Below are 24,077 nucleotides of genomic sequence, written 5' to 3' on the forward strand. Positions count from 1 at the left end.
TACTGATATCATAAATTTGGATATCTACCGATACCGATATGAATCCGATATAGTGTATTTTTTTAATCAATAAAACAGTTTTTTAAATATTTTGCTGCATTTTGTATAAGTTCATACTCAAGTTTTAAAAAACAAAACAATAAAGCTATTCTGTTATATCTGTATGCAAAAAATACACTGCACCCAAAATATTTCATAGTTCAGCAATACTGATCAATCTAATAAACTTAAGCCTACACCATCCTCCCTATTCTGGTATTTTAAAGAGTACTTAGCGGAAATATTAAACAACCTAACTAATAGGTTAAAAAATAAATACATACATAAATAAATGAATAGGGAAACCCCCCCCCGCCTTGTGATGCTTAATCGACGTAATCTACTTTAATTTAATGCACGTGTAAAATAAAAAATAAATGTTAAAAAAAAATTGCACAGAAATCAATTATTTTTCTACAATAATTAAATAGATTCAACATCTTTCTTCAACAGAATTGCAGACTGCACAGATGGTACCTTCCCAAAGGTAAAAGTACTATAGCTTACTAGGGTATATATTAGACTTAATAGTTACTATATTTAGTAATAGACTTCTATACATTTTACATCAGATTAAAACTTTGGGTGTAAGATTCAGATAATTATTTATCAAAAGCTAGACATTTTAAATGAGAATAAGAAAGAAAAGTATTTCTTTCCCCCTTTCCCTGTTAACGCCCTACCTGCCCCCCTGGCAAAACCTTGCTAGACCTGCCCCTGCACAGTTACCAGCCGTCAGCTACGTAGAAAAGGATCCTGGTGTAGAAAGTAATATTAAATAAATTCTAACAACAGCTTATCAAGCATAAACATGCAAAGTGGGCCAAAAACAGACAAGAGAGACGGGACTCGCGACTGAAAAGCCGATCAGCTGATCATTGATTAGTTTCATGATTGAAGTAGCAGCAGGAGAGGGAGGGGGAGAGAATGAGAGGCAGTCATAAGCTTAACGTGGGAATGCTTTATGAACATTCAGAGATGAACTTACACACTTGCTTTACTTCTCTCTGGGATAACGTTCTCAGAGATGAAATTCCGGTTTGGTAGCGAGGCTCCAAATGCTCAACCAGACCGCCGAGAGGTCTCACACGCCACAGCTGCTGTACCACGTGACGCATACTGCTCCGATGTGCTAAAGTTATAAGCTGAGTTCTGCCATGTCGCAAGTTTTGTGAAGTGCTTTTGTGATATTTAATGGCTCGGATTACAGTTTTTATTTCTCTCCGATAGCCGATCCAGTAATTTAGGTCAGTATTGGACCGATACCGATACGTAATGTCGGATCGGTCTATCTCTAGTTGATATGACATCTGGTCTGATGAAAATTGTGTCCTGACTATTTCACAAAGTACCGTGAGACTTACTAAACACAACATGCTATTGGCTGTGGTTCCCATTACCCTCTACTTTGTGATTGACATACAAGAATCCAGTGTCCCTCACTCTTCACCTCTGGTTTAAAACAAAAAGATGTTGATGGCAAATAATGCTCATTGTGAGGTTTTACAGTGGGGAATTTACAAACCAAGATGAGTTCCTCTTTCTCCCCTGAAAAATAAAACCTTGTGCCTATGCCTCACCAGGGTCATCTCTGGGTAGCTGCTGTGCTTGTACCATATTTTTCAGACTATAAGGTGCACTTATAATCCTTTAATTTTCTCAAAAATCAACAGTGCGCCTTTTAATCCGGTGCACCTTATGTATGAATCCTGGTTGTGCTTATTGACCTCGAACCAATTTTATGTGGTACACGGCGCTCGCTATTTTCCACCTAAACATGATTTCTGAAAAAATTAAAACGTACAGCACTGCTACCACTTCCAACATAAATGAAGACAGAAAACTAAACAGGAGTGTATTTTGTAGGGTTACTGAAGTTGGGCTAGCTGGCATGTAATGATGTGCTTCGTGATCGCTAGCGACACATCTATGTTAGCATAACATAAACACAGTGAAGCTGCAGGATGAACGCTAACTTCTTTCTAGTCAATAAAAGTTAACGCGAAGGTTCCCAATGGTAAGGGACAAATGCAATCGCATTGCAGGATGCTGTAAACGGACCAAACTTCAGTCAGGAGAACAACTGAGATAATCCATCCACATTATGAGGTTAGTCATTAATATACTGCAACAACATAGAATAGAGCAGCTGTGAGAGAATTCAACATTAATGAATCAATGGTACGGAAGTGGAGGAAGCAAGAAGAATGGGTTGAGTAAATTTTGACTTATCTGACTGTTTTGTTTCGCTTAATGTGCCCTATAATCCGGTGCGCCTTATAGTCCAAAAAATACGGTAATACAACATTGTAAAATCTGTGTATTACAAGGAGGTAGACTGCAGCCATCGATGGTGACAGGTGGCTCTGTAACTGTGAGGCTATGTTGTGGTTGGGTGACATGAATAATTAGGTAAACAAAGCAGAATATTTTTTTTGGTGCCGTCTAACCCCACGTTGCTCCAGGGGAGTTCATGTCAAGAGTTTCAGTTTTATGTTCTGGTGAAATTCATTGGACGGGGGTCAGATCATTTTGTGTGTGTTTTTGCTTTCTTTTTGTTTTTTGGATACACCAAGTATTTAGCTTTGTATTGTACATGTTTTTATCAGTTTGAGGCCTGGTCATTTGTAGTGCATTTTTATTTTATATTGGTTGTTTTTGTTGGTGAATAGCAAACAGTGTCCAGGTTCCAGAGGGTGTAGTTGGTAACATGTTAAATCCTACCACTGGTGAAAACAAGGAAATAGTTTATGCAGACATTTCTTTTCCAAAAATATACTATTTAATTGGCTTTGATTACTGATAAATACTTAATATTTGTTTGACAATATGAAAATCATACTACCAAAAGGTTGTGAAATATAATTTCTGCCATTATGAGCCGTAGCTTCATATTTCCTGTCATAATTTATTTCTCTCTTTTAATCTGGGGATCTATTTTAACTCGACTCTTCTTCAATTTAGAGTTTTCTGTTCATGTTTGTTTATAAGTGTCAGTTTTCTTCACATGGTTGTGACCTGTTGTTTTGCATGTTTCAGTTCTACCTGCAAGACACTAAAAGCAGCAATGGGACATTCATCAACAGCCAGAGGTTGAGTCGTGGCTCGGAGGAGAGTCCGCCCTGTGAGGTCCTCTCCGGCGACATCATCCAGTTTGGCGTCGACGTCACTGAGAACACACGCAAAGGTACAAAGATCACATGTGGAATATGATGACATACAGTGATGTATTATGGGGCAAAGCACATATTTTATGCTTCTCAGTCAGCATACATAATGGACAGAGGATTTTTCCTTACTCTTACAGTTAATAATGCACACATGTCAAGTAATCACACTTGACTAACCTTCAAGGATGGCTCTGGGCTCATTTAGCTTTGGTCATATGAGCTAATGCATACATACACACCAGAGAGCGCATATTAAGGTCAGATTTTCAGCTCTACTTAAGCCATTTTCATACTGGAGTTCCAACAGGCATTAAACTTCTGTCAGAGGTTATGAAAAAAAAGACTGATCTATGCCTTTTTACAGATTTTAGAAGATTATATCAAGTTAAATTATATAATAAAAAATATACAGTTTGTTTTACCAGAAGAGACTCATAACTACTTTAATTTATCAGCAATATGAAAATAAGTCACTAGGGTCTAGAAACACGTTTTTGTTTTCACATCCTGGATTTGCGCCAGTGCATGCATGACAAGCCCGATAGCTTTAGAGAAGTGTGTTCTGGGAACTGTTGTTATGCATTAAAAAAATAAGCAAAACGACAAAAAGCTGTGTCTAAACAAATTTAGTCTCTGTATACTGGAAATAGGATATGTATTTATTCTATTAACACTACCCCTTCACAACAATAGTTGTCTTAAGTTGCTTTGTACTATAAGAACCCCATCAATTATGAGAAAGAGAACACCAACAATCAAATGATCCCCTACAAGAGCGAGGAGGAAGAAATCTCTTTTAACAGGAAGAGACCTCAAACAGAACCAGACTTGGGGAGGGGCAGGATCTTCTGTGGCCAGTTGTGGGGTGAGAGGAGGGAAAAGAGAAAACGGACAAGAATAGAGATGATAGTGGCATGTTATCGTACAGTTAGTGAAAAGACGGGAGTAAAGAAGAAATGCTCAGTGCATCATGGGAAGTCCCCCAGCCACCTGAGTCTGTCGCATAACTAAGGCATGGTTCAGGATGACCTGATCTAAAAATCCCAGTCCCTCCATGTGACTCCCTCTTTTCTGTCCATCTGTGTGCCTCTGCACACAGTCAGCTCACATGCTGATCCAGGCACTACAGCACGTGTGCTTTTATTTAGCTCAAAACAAACCACTTCTTTGTTGTGACACACAGGACACAAGCTTGACCTGGTAGCAGTTACTGTTTATGGCAATATTTTATTTTTTTCACCGTTTTGATGGTCACTGTAGTGGCTATATTAATTTCTTAAAGTTCTCTCTTTCTCTTATATTTAATATAACCACACTATGGACGGACAAGCGCCTGTTTTTGTAAATATGTAAGAAAAATTGTGTCTGTTTCTGTTCTGTGTCCTGTGTACTGTTTGTTGTATGTGTGTCTTTCTGGCTGCTGTTACAACCAAATTTCCCCTTGTGGGACAATTAAAGGATTATTCTATTCTATTCTATTCTACACGTTGTCGTTAACAACAGCGACGGCAAAACCATTGCGTGTCTGCTTGTTTATTTTCCACATAAACCTTTCAGAATAAAGCTCAAGATCCTGTTGAGACTTTTTAAAATAAACTGAATCACGTGAAAGAGTATGCATAGTGTTTACGGATGAGAAGCAAAAAAGAGCCGTCAGGTGCTAAAAAATAAACCTTAGATTCAAACGTTAGAACAGGCTTTTCCCCGCAGCATGCCGTGTAATAAATACTCACAAAGAAAATGGCGGCCATTACAACTTATGTCTAAAAATGTATAGTTTCATGCATTGGTTAAAACATTCGACTCCATGTACACGACGCCCAGCTGAAAACACTTCACGCAAGTCAAGCTGCCCGAGATTCACAGAATTTTCAGAAAGTGTAACATTTTTGTGATTTATATCGTTATCGGGATGATAGAGGTCTTATATCGGGATATGAGATTTTGGTCATATCGCACAGCCCCAGAAAGAAGCAACATACGCTCAAACACTCAGGCACTGACTCACCATGTGTTTGACAATCTGTGGAATAATCTTCAACAGGGCTGAAGGTAGTGGTAATACAACAGCTCTGCAGCTACTGGTGAAAAAATTGCCTTTTACTCGTGAGCTACTGGTGATTACTCTGAACCATACCTAATTATATCAGAAAACCTTCAATAATATGAAATTTGATACCTCATAGGATTTGTTAATATGGGCCAGAAAGGCAGAAATCTTTTCCTTAAAAATTAGGAACTTTGACACATAGTCAGCCCGGGATGCATGTTTGACATGGATTCTCTAGAGTCTCTATATTCGCTGATGATCCAGGACTTTGTATATGTAAACATTCTGCTCTGTTTTATTTCGTTTTCTTCATATGAACAATATTGAAGTGTCTTTTCTCTTTTTGTCTGCAGTCACCCATGGCTGCATCGTGTCAACAATCAAACTCTTCCTACCTGATGGGATGGAGGCACGCCGACGAAGCGAGTAAGCACCACTCACATTGATCCATGAAGATTTGTTTATGTAGTAATAACAGACTATATTTTTTAACAAAGCTTTCTACAGTTTCTACACTACACATTCTTCTGAAAAATTGGGATTTATTGCTGCTCATTAAAGCAAAAGTATACTGATACAGACTTAACCAGATGTTGTTGCTGATTTAATGGTTGTCTGGTTAAGGTTAAATGCTTTCTCTCTCACACACACACACACACACACACACACACACACACACACACACACACACACACACACACACACACACACACACACAATTTCTGCTTGTGTAGTGATGTGATTATTATCAGTCTAGTTGACGATGAGGGCAGTTAATGAGCTGAGGATAAGGGTCTGCGAGTGTGTGTTAATAATTCTGGCCTGTGTAATAACCTTTTGAATCAACTGTTCATTTGAGTTTTAGGGTCCCCCCCCCATTTTTCTTATATTGACTCATGCTGAGTGTTTACATGTATCTTTGCCTTTCTTTGTGTGTGTTTGTGTTAAATGGGCTGTAGCTGACCAGCCGCTGACCCAGCATGGAACTTCCTACTGTACTCAGAGTCCCACTTGCGTGTCTGTGTGTTTGTAATTGGCTGGACGTGTGCATTAGTGTTACTGGGGCTCAGTGCTGTGTTGGGCAGTGCCATATGCTGCCATGCTGCTCAGCTTCCAGTCTGGTAAACCCATCAGCCACGCTGACCGGAGTCTTGGGTCTGGTTTGTTCATGCTGTCTGTGCTAGAAAACAAAAAGCTGGGTTGCAAAACTAAAGGACACCAAGAATTAGTTGTTAACAGTATGAAAACATTCACAAATAATTCAAACAAGCCCAATCTAATGATCGACTATTGTTCCTAAAAATGTGTGTGTTTGAGATCTATTTGTAACTGTTAATCACGTTCTTCAGGAATCAAACTGTATTTTACATGTTGCTAAAATGTGCGGCACTTTCATGTTGTCACACGTGCAGGACTTTAAGATTAGTTTGCCAAGTCTAGCTAATGTTAGCAGTGCTAGCACTTCCTTCCACACAGAGGACCGGAAAACACTGCTGTGGTCAAGTGGTTTTATTTCAGTTTGCTCTGACACTGAACTTCTTGTCACTGAAAGAGAGGGGCTCCTACCTTGTGCCATGTGGCTACATAACATGTCACCTCTGGTAGTTAACTGGTTTTCTACTTAGTATAATATGAATATTTTGTTTAAGTAACCACGTAGCATTACTACTGACAACTACTGAAATCAAATGTTTAAATCTCTAGATGACAGGCCACACACTTGTCTAATGAATAAAGCTGAGGTCTTGGGATGCATTTAGAGCTTACTTTGACTGTTTATCCAAATTTGGACATTGTGTGATACATTTTTCCCAACCTGGAAAGACGGCTTTTCATTTACAACTGCTTTTTGTCACAAACAAAGCTTCACAAAGTGAAGATTCTGATGCACAACTAGGAAGTGAAATCAATAAGAATTGGAATATAAAAATAACCTGGATGGAATAATCCATTAAGACATTTGTGAGACATCAGATATTAGTTACCAGGATTCTGATTTGAAATTATGAGTAATTTTGCTTTTTGAACAAGTGATCATCAGTCACTTTCTGGTTTCTAGTATGTCTTTGCACAGGAACAAAATCATTTCAGTCTCTGTAATTTTTTCCCTTGTCTCTCTGTCACTGCAGATGTGTGGTATTTTAGTGGTGAGTTGTGATGAATTGTTACGACCCCCTCTGCTAGGCGGCAGGAGGGGAGTAACATACACAAGCCCCCACACGAAAACTGAGTAAAATAAAAAGGCCGTAACAGAATTGTCCTGGTTTATTTTCAGATGTGCAGGTTTGGATTGTAGTTCAGCACAGGTTTAAGAAGTCCATCAATTAACACCAACGGTAGTATTTTATCCACATGGTCAATAATGCATGAAAGTGAATGGTGCTTACCTGAGATCTAAAGAAGCGTCCAACATGTTCTGTGGGGAAACGACTGTAGTCTCTAGTTTGACCTTTGACCTTCAGCATCTGATATTATATTCCCAATATATTGGAATATTACGGGAACAATTACAGCATTTTTTGTCTGTTTGTTGTGTTGGTTTTTGTTTTTTGCCCTTTATCATAGTTCCTCTCCCCCGCTGTTTTTCTTTCCCTACCTCTCTTTCTCTCTCCCTTTTCTTTCCCCCAGTCATGTCTGTCCCATGTGTAGCAAGTGAAAATAAAATAAACAATAAAAGCAAAGGTGAATCAAATAGACCAATACGGCAAGGCCGGGATTGTCCATTTGGCAAAGTAAATCCGTTGGGCATCTTTCTTTGCCTTTAGACAATAATTCTGATGGCAAAAGAACCAAACGGGACAGGCAGGAAAGAAAACAAAAACAAAACAAACAATTACGGCATCATAGACTTACAGAGCAATGATGCTACCTTCTGTCTCAGGACCACATTTGACATTTTTTTTTTACCTCCAACAGGTCAAATTTCACTTTTTTTTTTTTTTTTTACCATTTCCTTTAATCAAACAGCTCTTCTTATTTAACTAACAGTTGGACTCTGTCTCTAGAGTGCTGCTGAAGGGGAGGGATGTCAGAAGATTTATTAATAGCTGAAGAATGTCTCAGCTCCCTGGTATTAGAATTAGCTTTCTGGAGATCTGCCTACAGCTTTATAAAGATGGTTACTGTGTTTGCAATTTTACATTAAACCAAAGCTGGGTCTTTGAAAACTTTGATAGTGACAAATGTCCACAAGAAAGAAATTAATCAAATAGAAAGAAGGCAAATTACACTTTTTATATAGCAGCACGTTTAGAACTAAATTTCATTTAAAAAACCCAAAGACCAAAGAAAATGCACAGAAGACGAAAAACGACAGTTTCATAACCATAACTATGCTTCAATTTTATTTTATGAACATCTTTATCTATATAATGAACTCCACTCTCCTTATAACCCTTTAAAGATACTCCCCAAACTGAACCATTTTCAGATTTACATCTTTATTTAATATCCCCTTTCTCCACATTGATACTGCATTTCTAATTTCAAACAACCACTAAATAAACATTAATAAAAATTTTTTAGTAATGTGAAAACTTTGTTTACATAATCTGTGCTAGACTTTGCCCACAGTGATGTAAATTAGTGTTGTTGACAAATAAAGTAGTTTTGATAACTGACAATGTCATTATTATATAATATAAAACATATGAGGCACAGGACTGGACTTTGTGCTTCCCCATAAGTATTTTTCAGCAGTATCCATTTCCACATACTGATAACTATTTAGCCGTCATCTCTTACTCTAAACATTTTCTCTATAATATTAAATACTTTTTATAGATCAATGAAAATGTATTGAGTTTTATTGCTGTTTGATGCTCAGAAGTCTCCATAAAGTCCTCTGAACAGCACAGCTCCCTGGAGCCGCTTCAATTATAGTTCATTTAAAATAGGAGGTAACAACGTGGGAGTGTTTCCTTATTATTCGGTCTTCCATCTAATCTAAAACACCTGTTGTGACCTCACTGGATGACTTGTGGCCAGAAATGTTTGTAAGTGAGGATCAGCAGTTTTCTGCCTTTGTGAAGTCTTTTTTTCCCACAATATTGTTTATGTGGTGAGACACAGAAAAACACATACAGATCCAAAGAATAAATTCGAGCAAGTTGTGTGTTAGTGTTCCTGCATTGCTCTGTTGAACTACTTCTTTAAAATAATGAAAGTTAATTTTATAAGGTAAACATTGAGCTATGAATTATTAAAGTCTGGCCTGTGCATGCGTCTCGTGTCATTGTTTTGATCACAACAATAGTACTTCTTTGTTTCCCCTATCAGTCTGTTACTGCTGTCCGTATTTCCGTAAAACACTCACGCATACTTGTGGTCATGTGGTTAATGGGGGTGTTTCATTTTCAGATTCACTGCTCTTCCAGCCAGGTGAGCAGGACAATAAAATGTCAGCTCAAAAATAGGTTGGGATTAAAGATGATAAATCAGTTGCCAAGTGATTTATCCAGGCTACCTTTGACCTCCCACAAGATGATAAAGGTAGTGAAGAGTCATAGTTGCAGCAGAGAGGAGTGTTTCCTCACAGTGAGTGCCAGGAGGGGTGGAGCTACAGTACCTTGCACAAGTTAAAGGAAGAAACTCAGCTGTTTGTTCAGAGGGGAGGAGCGGAGAGACGAAGAAAGCAAGTTAGTCTTAGACTTCATGCGCTCCGTGGAAAAGTAGAGAAGAATCAGCTGCTTCCTCTGAAACCAGAAGAGAAATGAAGTAAAAGTTAGAAGCTGTGGAGGGGGGCAGGCATTTCTCAGAATAGTCAGGGTGAGGTATTAGCTGAAAGGTGAACTTTGGCCTGTGACAAATCACTACCTGACGTACGAGGAGAATACCTCCCAGGTAAGGTCTTTGAGGTCCAGAATTTCAGGCAGGTTTCTGGGCAACACTGGTCGGACTGTTTTCATGCTTTTGATATTTACAGAGCTTTAAAGTCAAATAGTACCATGACCTAAAGTTTGTGTCTAAACAACAGTGTGTCGCTGCAGCTGCTGATTGTATCTGTTCAGTGTTTCTCATTGAATTTCTGTATGTGGTGGTGACAGGGGAAGTGGCTCTCTGTGTGACCGTTCGACCAACCTGTGCTTTCTTTTATAAATTAATGAATAATAGTTTATATTGTTTGTGACAGTTATTAATTAGATGCATCTTTGATTTCTCAGCTCGTAGACAGACTTCAGATCCACCATCTTGGTCTGCGGGTAGCATTGTTTTGTGTTGTTTTGTTAATGACCTCAGCGCACATGAGCCAGTTCTCCACTTGATGCTGGTTGTGGTTGGGATAGGCAGCAAGGACAACTAATACAGTTACCAGCTGCAGTTTAAGGTGATGAAGATGGAGCCCTTCCGAATACATATTATACCTGGGAACCACAGGCATTTAAAGTCTGTGTGTGTAAAAAGTAATTGGTGGAAACTAAAACTAGCTTTGCAAAATATTAAAATTCAGTGAAGTCATTGCTGTTCCTGGTGTGTGGATGCCAGCATTGTTACAGAGTACTGGAACTGAAGTATTTTCTAGATGTTGTTAGTTTTAGTTCCATATTAACTCGCATAGGAATGTTTGCTCTATAAATTTTAACACATGTGCAGCAAGACTTGTTGATTAAACTCTGGTCATTTTTTTTAAAAGCCCGCTCAGGCTGTGGTTAAATGGATACTGAATGTTTGTGTGCAGTATTTTTATTTGTTTTACCACTCGAGATGAAATTGGACTATATGTTGCCAACAAAACTAAAATGAACTAAAGCTGGAAATCTAAAAAGGGACCTGATTGGTTGTTTGTACAGGTCACTGTTGGGTTTCTTAAAGCTGATGTGGCAGCTGTGTAGAGAGCTTCTTTATACTTTTTTTATTCTTGGCATTTTACATTATCGCTTCAGAAACAACCTGCTCATTATCAAAAGTGTAATCTCTAAGGTTAATCTCCTGATGCTGTCCTCCTGATCTGGAATCCTTTTAAGCCCGTTGGAGGCCCAGAGTTTAAATTTATTGCCTGCACTTCCTGCGGTGAAATGCTGGTTAGGGGGACTGTATTGAGGCCAGGGGTTTAGTATTTTTAAATACTTTCCTGACGTTTTTTATGGTTAACAAAAAAAAAATGGGATTACCACTCCAATGGTTTTTTTCTTTTTCTTCACTGACAGTGGAAATACATGGGTCTTGGAAGCTTTACACCAGTGAGACATATCAAAAGGCCAGTGCAACAGAGATGAAGAGCAATATCAAACCTATTAGAGGTGGAAGAGAAATGTGCTGTGTGTACAATACATTTTTTTCTATCACTAGGGATGGGTATCGAAAACCGGTTCTTGCTGAGAACCGGTTCCCACTGTTTCAATTCCAAGGAATTGTTTGCCATTTTTGCAAACGATTCCCTTAACGATTCCAGTCGCCCCAAATGACGTCATCACGTTGCGGAGCGTCATTTACCTGGCAGGAAACACGGCGGCTCAAACGCTCAAAAGTTTGATTATACTTTACGAGAACGGATGACAACAGGGCAACTTGCAAGTAGACATTTCATTTAAGGGAGGAAACACTACGAATATGCAAAAGCATTTGCTCACAAAACACGCGATGACCTTAAATGAATGTCGTGTTTTTAATTCCGCTCCGGACTCGTGAATCTCAAACCAGCAGTAGCGGTAACGTTTGCACATCCTCCCCCGTTAATGCGGCAGGTAAATAATCAACTAACAGTGCATATTATGTTAGCGCAATCTGCCTTATTACAAAACCTGCCATTACTGTGCATTTAGGTGACCATGATGAGAGAGACAGACAGAGTCTGGCTGGCTCAGATGCTGGCAGTTCTCGCTGCAGTCTGGTAGCGTCTCCTTTCAGGCCAGGATAGATGAATGTCACCGAGCAGTGACTAAGTTTGTGGTCAAAGGCTTGAACCCATTTGCCACAGCAGATGCCCCGATTTTCGGTAAGTGAATGTGTTTAATTGTAGGCAGGGATATTACTGGATATTCTGTAATTGCTACAGAATAATTTATGTTATACTTTGTTATTGCTACAGGAGAATATTTATTTTATTATTTTACATTTACAATTTTTTTTCTTGGGGACCCTGTGACACCCCATTGAAGAGCCATAGGCTAGATCTCTTAAGATCTCACTGTTGGGTTTGTAAGGCCATGTTACTCCTAAATTTCTATCTTGTTCAAAGAGAAGATATAAAACAAAGTTCTAAGCTAATCGACCTTAGTGTTCTCCTTTAAAAAAAAAAAAAAAAAAAGAATCAATAAGAGAATCGATAAAGAATCGAATCGTTAAACAGAATCGAAAATGGAATCGGAATCGTGAAAATCTTATCAATACCCATCCCTATCTATCACTGAACCAAAGAAATCCACCTATCAACTATTTTGTCTTGTAACCTTTTATGTGAATTGTTCCATCACATCTATGATAAGACTTGAGATAATCGTGGACGGATCCATCCCACTGATTGGCCCAAGTGAGCAGAGGATGGTTTTGAGTTTTTGGTCAAGATAAAATGTCAGTTTTGTTATCCTGCAGCTGACTTCTTTATCTAGATAACATTTCGTAATGTTCAGTTCAAACTCTTGTGTCACACCTCTCTATGCTATTTACTCCCACTTTGAGAATGTTATTAACTGGTGTTATTAACTGTTTTTAAACGTACAATTGTGTTGCTGCCGAATGTCTAATCAATGGATCTATCTCTAGTTTCACCTTAAATAAATTCAAATAAATCTACAAACAAATCTACAAAATCCCCTTTAAAAGAAAAAAGGTGAACAAAAGATTGAGTTTTCAATAAAAGACTATGCTTTAAATTGCGAGGACTGTTTTTATAGTATAATAAAATAGCACAATATTGACGAGAACATAAAGAAACAACAGAAAAGAAGGAATCAATGAATCAGGCTTTTACGCTTCCTTGTTTACTTTGTAAAAAAAAAAAAATGTCCCACTAATAAATTAATTGTTAAAACTTTGATGTAAAAGCAGTCTTTTGATCCAGAATTTCCCTCAACCACGTTTGGGTTTTTTTTGTGTGTTTTTTTTTTTTAATAGTCTGTGCTGCAGACATATTTTAGTAAGTAATAGATGACCATGTAGAGCTATGTTTGTGACAGAATGAAATGTTCTCCCGCACTGTTTTAAAAACATGTGAGTATGCTGCAGATGGAAACTACTGGCAGCCTTTTGCTGGACTGCATGCAAAACACTCAGCCTTTTTGTTTTCCTGTTGCTCTGCTCTGCACTTTGTGTGTCCGTGTAGGCAGACTTGATGTTCTTGTGAGCCACAGTTGAAGAGCTGTGAAATTAGATCATGTGATGGCGTAGATATTGTTCCATCTTTTTAAAAATGTGTTGCTTTGGAGCCATGCTGGTCTGGTCTGTGCAGGCAGTATTTGATGACTGGAAATGAGTAATTTTCTTGATGCAGTCAGAATCTGCTGTAAATAACTGCTGCAGAGCCTCTTGAATCCCCTGAACCGGCCTCTGATCCTTCCTGATCTTTGTACAATAAATTTTTGTCCTGCATGTTTACTGTACTTTTTTTTTATTTGCTTATTAAGAGAAGGCATAATTGCTTAATCAGATTGTGATTAAGAGATTTATCTAAATACTGTATTTTTACTGTTCAGTCATGCTCTTTTTTTATAATTGTTTTTACGTTATTGATAATATTTAGTTTAATGAGCTATTCGACTTTCAGTTGTGTTGTTTTTGTTATGAGTTATTTGCTTTAGCTGCTGTGACATAATAATTTCCTAACTTTCTTGGATAAATAAAGTAAATTACATGAAATACAATTAAAAGAAAAAAACAATACCAATGAAAGAAGAAAAGTTTAAAGTAATTGTTTTTCCTGGCATTGAGTGGATAGCAATCTTTTCTTGTTCTTTCTGGTAACTTGATAAATAAAATGCCTTCAAGCTGAAGTAAATGTACCCCAATTATCCAAATTAATGGAATCAGTTAAATAGATGTGTTTTTATTAGTTGGAGAGACACATTGTAACTGCAAACTTAACTGTGATGATGTTAACTCCTTCCCCTATGAAGATGACATTTACTCTTAATGATGAGTTTTGACCTCTCAGTATATATCAATAAAGACATGGTTTGACGACCATTAGAAAAGTTTCTCCATTTTTCCAAGGGTAGCTGCACAGCCAGAGACCACCCTTTATTAACTTCTGATGTAGTCATTTTGTTTTGTAAGCAGGCCTGAAATATGACAAACTCCTCAGTTTAACTTTACTTGAGTTTAACTTGCCTTTATTGTAGGAACTTGAATAGAAAAATGTTAAATCACACCTGAGAAAACAGGTGTCTGCTCACCTTTAAAGGCTTAATCTGCTAGCATGATGTAGCTGAATGACAACAAACAGCCTATTAGCAAATGATTCAAGGTCTATTTATGTTGCCATAAACAGACCTGTATAACAGGAATTCCCATATTTATTTTTTATATTTAAATTTCTTGCAAAACATGCCCAAAATATCCCCTGATACATAAAATATTCTTCTCTGTAAAACAAGCAGGGGAACAAGTAAAAACTGTAGTAAAGTTTGGTATGTGAACTCTCATTAAAAAAGGCTTTTTGGTCATGAATTGGCAAAAGAGAAAACGTACAAAAAATGTAAGTGCCAAAACTGCAAGCAGTGCAGTTTAATGACCTGAAGGTGTAGTTTCTTTAAAGGACAGTTATCTTGGCTTATTTACGTGTTTGTTTGTTTTTTGTTTTTTTTTTTAAACATTTTTGGTGCCTGGATCAGGGTTTCAAATGGTCAAAATGAAGAAGATGGATTATAATGTTCTGTTGTATCTAAGAAACCTCATTGTCTTCACTGTACACAAGCCATTAATCCAAACCTACAAACTATCACAAAAACCCATATTTCTGTTATGTATGGGTAAAGAGAGAGGCAAAAGGCTAATAATAATAATGGATTGGATTTATATAGCGCTTTTCAAGGAACCCAAAGCGCTTTACAATACCACTATTCATTCACTCTCACATTCATACACTGGTGGAGGAAAGCTACAGTTGTAGCCACTGCTGCCCTGGGGGAAGACTGACAGAAGCGAGGCTGCCATATCGCGCCATCGGCCCCTCTGGCCAACACCAGTAGGCAAGTAGGGTAAAGTGTCTTGCCCAAGGACACAACGACCAGGACAGAGAGCCCGGGGATCGAACCGGCAACCTTCCGGTTACAGATGCGATTCCCAACCCCGTGAGCCACGGTCGCCCCAATCATTAGCATGAGCAGTGCTGATGTGAAGATGGTATCTGAATACTAGAACTGCTGCCAGCTGTTATGCACAGAAATGTGACAGCACTGTGACTGAATGAATGCAGCAGGAACAAATTGTTGGAACAACACAGTGAAAAAGAATCATCATCCCTTCAGGACAAGAGTCCTCTGGAAGTGCCAGTGCCCAGCGTACAAGTGTTACAATGCTTATTTGCTGGTATCCAGTTTAAAAATATGACTAGGAGATTTTAACAAGATAAGAGGAAACATGGAATACTGTATGAAAGACTAAAATATCTAATGTTATGACATATTTAGGAGGATTGCAGTTTTTCCATTTCTTCTTGCTGGGTGTCATGTGATCAGCAGGCAGTGGAGCTCTGATATGAAAACGCCCAACTCAACATAAAGTACTGGGTGTTTACTGTGATTGACGATGTGGCTCTGTGGAAGCTGTTTGCTCTAATCTCTGCAGAGAACCTGCTCTGCTGGTCCTAAATGTACAAAAATCCTTTTAAATCACTGCCTTAACCTTTTAAAGTGCTTGTAATTATTTTTCTGACCTGCAGTTTTGGCCTTATGTACAAACTGAGGTTAATGAAAGTGCTTTTCTCAACCCATCTATTTATTCACTGCAGATTTCTGGTCGTGTATTGTCATCTCATTAGTTTGTGAGGTACTGCCATCCAGAAGAAAGTTGCCTAAAAATAGTGAAGATAAAACTGTTGGCTTTTATTTTTGTTGTAAGACAGCAGTGGTCTGTGGCTAAACCATTCCCTTGTTCATGGTTGTTTTGTGGCTTCTTCAGTGCACCTGTTGTTACTTTGAGTTGCCCCTAACTGATAAAATCGATGTACAATAGTTTCTGCATCTTCATTCTTCTGAGCAGAATTTTACATGCAGCTCAGTAACCAAGCAAATTTGAGTTGGAGTTATAAGTATGTTCAGCTGAAGTGTGTGCTGCAATCCTTTTTATAAGAGGAAATGTATTGAAGTCCAGCTTGTTCTTGTCTCCTATAGAAAAACAACCAATTATTGATTTGTAAAATGTGTTTTTGTCATGAGAATTCATGCGACCCGTGAGTTTTTTGTTAAAGGAGCTGCTGCGTTCTACATTTCTGCAGGGAGTAGTGACACATTAACAGTGTTGAGTTATTTTTTTGCCCAGAGTTGAATTTACATTCCTGAACTGTGACTGTTTCTACGTAATCTCCACACTGTCTCTCAAACAAACCTGCATGACCTTGCTATGCTGTAAGATTACAGTACTTTGGGTAAACACTGCACAAAATGACAGAGGCCCTGTTTCTGCAGGGCAGCAACTGAAGGTTTCACACTGTGGTTTTGGTTTAGATTTATTCTTCATTCAGCTCCTGTCAAAACTACTGTGTTTTTTAATTAATGCAACACAGAGAGCAGTGGAAGCGACTCACAGTGACTGTACTATATTATTATGCATGGTTTGACCTAAGGAAATGGAAAAATGTGATCCTGTGGAGCAGTGCAGTGTTAAAACAAGTGACCTACAAATTTATTGCACTGGTTTGTGATTTTTTTTAAAATGAATGCATTCATCTTCTGACTGCTATGTCCTGCTGTGTCCTACATATCTTTACAATATGAATCCCACAGTTTACTGAAAAATTCAGTTATAATAACGAAGTTAAATCCATGGTATTACAAGAAAAGTGAAGCTGTTAAAGAATAATTTAAATGGAAAGCTATAGAAGATGGTGGCCACTGTCTCTAAAAAGCCAACCAATAGCCAAAACAGGAAACAGATGAGCCAATCATTTGTTGCGCTTATGCATATGCAACAGAAGATGGTCATGACAGTTTCCACTGTATGGCTGGTATGTCTACATGCTATTGTGGCTAATATGGTAATTGGTTAGTACAAGTGAATGGTTTTTATATCCTAGTGACCATTAAAAGTGCAGATACATATTTGACTTTGGGTACCTACCTAAGCAGACACAATACAATGATTGTTGCTTGAGGAGACTGTATCAGGATATTCATGAGCCTGAGCTTTTGGTTCACAGGGATCATGTGTGTTCAAAATTCTTGAGCCATCCTTTATTTCTTTATAGAAAGGCTTAAGGGGAGAAAAGGTTGAAGTATGCCAAATTGCATAAGAACTGGACTGAAAATTAGTGGCGGCAGTCTTATGGGCCTGTTGCAATACCATCTTAAAAGCTTCTGATTGGTAACAGCTTCATTTTTCAGCATGGCAGTGATCCCAAACACTGCCAATGCAGTAAAAGCATCACCTGAGTGGAAAAATGCACAGCTGAACACCATCAGTCATGGATTGACCTCCCCAGAGAACTGGACCTCAGCATTATTGAAGCATTGTGGGATCATCCTGACAGAACAGAACAAATGGCAGGCATCTGTTTTTCCTTTATTTTTGCACTTGATCATTTACTTCAAATGTGCCCATTTCCCATTTTCTAGCAAAATGTAAAGAAATGATTGGCTTAAGACTGGTGCACAGTACTGTAGATGACTTTATTTGAAACGTTGGCCATGTTTGATATGAACATCTACCACTGCAACTATACATGACAGGAAATAAGGAAATGGATAGTAGATGCACTCTAAACTGTTATTATGTTTGCCTACTCTAATTTCTGTTTATTTCTTAAAGAAAATTAGATTTTCTGAATTCATTGAAGTTTATCTCATTGAAAGTACACAAATTTTAGCTTAAATTTTTACCTGTAGCTAATGTTACAACTGATAGCAGTATAACCTTAACAAAACTGTATAGTCAACTACATGGTTGATTTACAGGGTCTGACTGAAAATGTTTAATTTCCAGGCCTACTTGAAGACTTTGTTTGTTTGGTTTGTTTGTTTGTTTGTTTTCATCAGACAGTGATCTTTTTTTGGAACCTTGCAAACTGTAGTAAAGTAATTGTATCCTGTGCTTACACATCTCACTTGATTTGAGTGAAACGTTTCAATGCACTGTTTGGTGTTTTATTGGTCCATATATGTGAGTTTGAGATGTTATTAAAGTCAGACTTTATGTAACAGGATATTTTTGAGACTGGCCTCAAGGTGTTGTCTGCAAGAAAACAGTCGCATCAATCTCTGACTTTTCCTGTACTTTAAGGGAAATCCTCTCAGGCTTAAGCTTGACTTGACTGTGTTTGATGTAATTGCAGCAACCACACCACACTGATCCAACATACACAGCAGCCACTGCAGTGTGATTCAGTGCAAGTTCACTAAAAGTTAAAAACACATATGTGTCTGACTGTTTTTCAGGCTGCAAGTGAAACTGATAATGAGTATGTGAATTAAATTAGTCAACTAATAATATTATAAAAAAAAAAAAAAAAAAGGAAACCAGTTATCTGCCATTTTGAAGTAACACATGGCAATATTTATTTGACTCTTAGGTTTCAGTTTTGTTCCAGTATAGCAGGGTACTTAGGAATTTAGACAGTGTGATTTCATGTCTTTCCAAAAGCAAACACACAAACAAAAGATATCCACTCATCTTCCTATAAAAGTATCACTGAGATACTGAGTATTGTTATTAGTGTATGTCACATAAAACCCACCTGAGTGCAGTCTCTGATGGAGCATTTAGCTGAGCTCAGTGGGCTGTGAAACGTGTGAAAACAGGTTAACTATTAAAAATGGTAATAAAAAAATACTAATACTACAATAATTATTCCTACTGCTACTACCGCTATTACAGCTACCACCACTACTAATAACTGACTGGGATTTTTTTCACACACTTGGTCATAACCAGGTTATTATCTTTTCTTGTTAGTTTCACCCTTTTATGGACTTTCCTGTCAACAAAGGTTTTGTTGCAGGCTGTAAACATGATTATTTATGTTGCAAAGTTAGACATTTTAACATGTGAGTCTGTGCCAACTAACTCACTTTAAAAGCCTGCCTTAAGTGGCCATTAGAGGGACTGCAGTTATTTTCTTCATGAATTGACTTCATTTTTCAGACCTGGAGGTTTTTGCTTGATTAAATTACATACATAAATATGTAATATATAAATGCTCACTTTTTATTTTTCCCCAGTTGCATAAATAACCTATGAACATAACCAAAGTTTTAGTCTGAAAAGTTAGGTTTTTTTTTTCCTTTGTCTTTTCCTCTGCTCTTCCCATCTAAAAATTGTTGCAAGGCTCAGTTGCTGAGTGGATATTTTTTACATCAAGTGATTTATACCTGGTGAAATGTCAGAAAGGTGTGGGAAATGGACTCCTTGTTGCCAGTGACTTGGTCGTAATAGAATGAATGTTTTATTAAAATGAGCTGAAAAACCGATGTCACAAGACTTTTCCAGGAACATTTTTTTTATTTCGGTCTCCGTGGTTACTCCACGTGTCTTTGCTCTTTGGTGTTTCTATGGTGACGAACTTTTTTCTCTCCTCTCTTCCTCTTTCAGTGTCATCCAGCCTCCATTACCACTACCTATAGACAAGGTAAGAACAGAAGTATGTATGTGTGTGCGTGTTTTTGTTAGTGTTGTCCTGTCCCATGTCAAAGTGTCTCTCACTCACTCACATGTAGGGCTACACCTCAGAGAAGCATCTAAGAGTGTGTGTTTGTATTTCTAACACACATAAGTGGTCTTTAAACACACAGAGTGGACTTAGTCAGCTGACAAAGGAATGCAGAGATCCCTGCCAGTTGGTGCTGCAGCATTACAGAAATCCTTCATGTGCATCAAGAAGCAGGATTTCTTTTTTCTGCCACTGTACAGGCTGTGGTTTCACATACATTTAGATGTTTGTCCACTCAAGTTTAAAAAGAAATTTGTTATGTTCTCAGAGCTAGGATGTGACCTCTCTAAACTGAAGTCCCAATGCTTTTGGAGATCAACTATTTGTTTAGATTCATAATTAGGGGTGGGATTTATCAATTAAAATCGATTCTGGCTTGGATAACGTGATATCGATTTAGGGCTGCTCAATTAATCGAATTTTAATCACGATTACGATCTGGGCTTTCAACGATCATTAAAAATGACTGAGCCGATTATTAGCCCCTCCCTCATTTATCCGCGACACCTTAAAGGCCGGTCCGTGAAAATATTGTCGGGCATAAACCAGTCCGTGGCGCAAAAAAGGGTGGAGACCGCTGATTAAGAGGACCCGAGGGAAGCTCGGAAAGCTAAGCAGAAGTTATTTGGAGAGTGACTGCCGTTGGTTGAAAAGAGTTAAAAAAAAAAAAAAAAAAAACTTCAGTGGTGTTGCACACTATTTTATATTATTTTTTTAAAGTCATTGTTAACCCTTTAAAGCCGGTCAGAGCAGCATGCTCCGTTTTGCGTAACTATTTTTAAATCCCTGTAGAACCTGAACCGTGTAAGCTAGCGCAATAATTTGTTTTGCATATGAAACCGGAGGAGTTGTACTTACATCTGATGCCATCAGCTTGTCCTCGGTCACGGTTTCGTTCCACATATAGCTTTGCAAAAACTGCATAAAAAGCGCTTGCAGGAACAAAAACATAATATTCCAGAAACACGCTTTGCCGTTCCTATCAGCTGTTCGTAACACTTCCCACAGTGAAATGATGCACATGCTGTTTTCTTTGCAAATTTGCATCATAGGATTGTTTTTTGTTTTTCCTGCAGTATATAAAAATTGCTGTATCTCCAAAATAAAACTATGAAGACACTCAAAATAAATTTCCTGTGGTGGGAAACTATTTTTTGCAACTTTATTGTATTTAAAGTTTTGAGGGATAAACCTCTTAAACTTCTCCAAGTAGAAATATATGTAAACAAAACAAAAGCGATTTTCAATTTTTTTTGTAGTTTATTGCACTTTTTTGCAATTTATGTAATTACTATGCACTTAATGCATACATATTATTAAAATATGGGCTATAACAGTTGTATTGATGTATAGCAACTTGAAATGCTCCCACAAATGGCACTACAGCATGTAAAAAAAATAAATAAAAATAATATAAGCTCTGGTGGACTTGGTTCTATAGTAGGTCTTAAAGGGTTAAATAAATATCGTCAAATAATCGTGATCTCAATTTCAGTGAAAATAATCGTGATTATCATTTTTGCCATAATCGAGCAGCCCTATATCGATTCATTAAACTCCTGAATCGATTTTTAAATATAAATTTATTTTGCCTGAAATACCAGAATCTCAGGTTAAACCTCACAAAATTTCTACAACCACCAAACAGCTAAAACAGTAAATGACAGCAGGTACACTGATTCTGCACAAAGACGTAAACATAAAACGCAGACCCAACGCATCCGAATCAGTGAGCTGTCGTCTTTCTCACCTGACGCACGTACGCTGACACGCCGTCGGGGCTGAAAGCCAACAGCTCACTGATTTTGAAGCGTTGGCGGGCACTTTGTGTTTACGTCCTTTTTGCGCTAGATTCTGAAGCTGCAGATTTTATCTCTCTCCAAACAATACTGACTGAACCAGCAGCCAAAGACGATCCAAACTACGCTTCACATTTCGCTTCACATAAACATCGTCACGAATTTCCTCTTACTTTTGCTGTTTTGCTTCCACCACGATAAAATCACACTTCATGTAGAGCTCTCTCTCTCTTTCTCTCTCTCAGGAATAGTTTCCCATCTAAAAATCTGTTTTTTGCATTATTCGCTTACTTATTACCCACCAGTCTACAGTCTGCTGGTTCTTTTTGGGGTTTTTTTGTTAACTTACTTCCGACAACAAAGCCTCATTTCTGCTGTTCAATACTGAACAAATGTAAACTTAAACTTAAAATTACGCAAAATTTCAAAATGCTTAGCTGTGTCTCTAATCAAACCTCTGTAACTTTGCTCTGCTTCACTTTGTTTTTGACTGCACAATATGTTTAAGGTCATCTGCTATAAAAACCCAGACCAGGAAAACCGCCTTCATGTTTTTCTGTGTTTTATCCTCAGTTACTTTGACACAAAGGAATCTGCTGTGATGCTCACACCTTTGATAAAGTCTCACAAGTGTCAGCTTTCTTTTTATAGATATAAAAAATATAGATATGTACTGATAAGTGATCAGAATTGTAATATTTCTGACTGCCTGAGGCAAAATTTCCCCGATTCGAATCAAATCGTGGATCGAATCGATGCGGGACCTTGTGAATTGGAATTGAATCAATTCTAGATGAAAAGTTATCTGTAACCTGTTACGAGTTCAAAAATTGGGGATGGAGACAAGAGAAAAAAACCACAATAACAACACTAATCCAAACAGTATTTCTTATAACATCATAAAACAATATCATTCATCCACAATAAATCAGCAGTCTAATGTAATGCAAATCAGTTTAACTAATGCAATAGTTATCAGCTTCTTCTAATTCAGGAGAATAATGCAAACTAAAACTACATAATAATTCACAATCTTTAATTAGGGGTATAACATGGCATAAAATAATATTATAACGTAACAAACCCCTCACTAGAAAGATCCGTTATTTGCAGCATTTCACATTTCAGTTATTGATTTGGAAATTCATATCTATGAAAATCAATTCTAGCTTTACCAAAGTCTACATCAGCATGTGGAACACTTCAGACTTGCGTGACTCGACTTGCCATTGTTTATTTTAGTGTGCTTTAAAGTCTTCTCCTGTGTCTTCACGGTAAGGAGAGATGAAGGGGTGAATAAGCAGCTAAGTTGCTGAGCTGTGCTGTGACTGCACACATGCCTTGACTCCGGTTGTGTTTGGGTTAAATGGGATGGGTTAAAAAATGTTTTAATGTTTGAATTGTGTGTAAAAACTGCTTTTCACAGATAATGTCCATAATCCACACAGCGGGACATTATCTTTTATACAGTTGCACGGTTTAAATTTGGGCCAGCTTTGGTGGGATTTGCAATCCTGCAAATCTAACACTCAAAATTTGGTTTTCCCAATTTACAGTAATATTGGTCATTCCTGTCATGCTTCTTGGAATCTGCCTCTCCATGTGGGGTGAATTTCCAAGCCAAATTAAAAGATGCTAAAATTTGCAACACTGAAAGCTGCTGTTCCAGGAAGTCTCACAAACCTACACAGACAGGCATCAAAGAGCATGAATGAAGCCAAAAACAAAATACCCTGTACAATTTAAAGTACACTTTTTTTTTTCTACAAGTCAGGTGCTAAATTCAGTCATATAGACTTCTTTTAAAGTTCCAGAAGGAATTGAGGTTGATTCTTTAACCTCAGTGTTGTAACATTGGGAAAATTCCTTAGTACTGTAATTGGGAAATTTGCTGTTAGAGTTTAGCTGATAAATTGACTAGTACCAATGTATTGTATGTACACTACAAGATAATTTCTGCATATAAAAATATTGGAATTTATCAAGAGACTTTGAGCTTCCCACAAAGTAAAATCTTTAGATATATGAAAATATTGATTTTAATCAGTGGTTTTTGTTTTTGTTTTAATAGTGGGATTTCCTTAGAATAAAGTTTTGTCTTTTTTTATTTTGTTTTGGTTTTTTGCAAATAGTCATAAAATATTAGGAAAGTGCACAGATTTATGCTCAGTAAGGCAACACGGACCGTTTTGAGAATGTAAAAACCTGTACTGGTATCAAGA

At 37.6% G+C, this 24,077-nt stretch overlaps 1 protein-coding gene across 5 annotated transcripts in view; it reads left to right on the top strand.

Moving 5' to 3' along the window:
• The window catches only part of slmapa (sarcolemma associated protein a), an 82,241-nt gene that overhangs the window by 24,380 nt on the left and 33,784 nt on the right, over window positions 1-24,077 (top strand). For all 5 annotated transcript variants that reach the window (XM_085353377.1, XM_085353373.1, XM_085353374.1 and 2 more), the window contains exons 2-4: window positions 3,079-3,226; window positions 5,613-5,685; window positions 19,939-19,975. In XM_085353377.1, the coding sequence (XP_085209503.1) occupies window positions 3,079-3,226; window positions 5,613-5,685; window positions 19,939-19,975 (258 nt within the window). The remainder of the gene's footprint in view (window positions 1-3,078; window positions 3,227-5,612; window positions 5,686-19,938; window positions 19,976-24,077) is intronic.

Source organism: Diplotaxodon limnothrissa, linkage group LG5 (genome assembly GCF_057381915.1).
Source record: "Diplotaxodon limnothrissa isolate DT_005_m linkage group LG5, D_limnothrissa_male_GT1.1, whole genome shotgun sequence".
Classification (NCBI taxonomy): Eukaryota; Metazoa; Chordata; class Actinopteri; order Cichliformes; family Cichlidae; genus Diplotaxodon; species Diplotaxodon limnothrissa.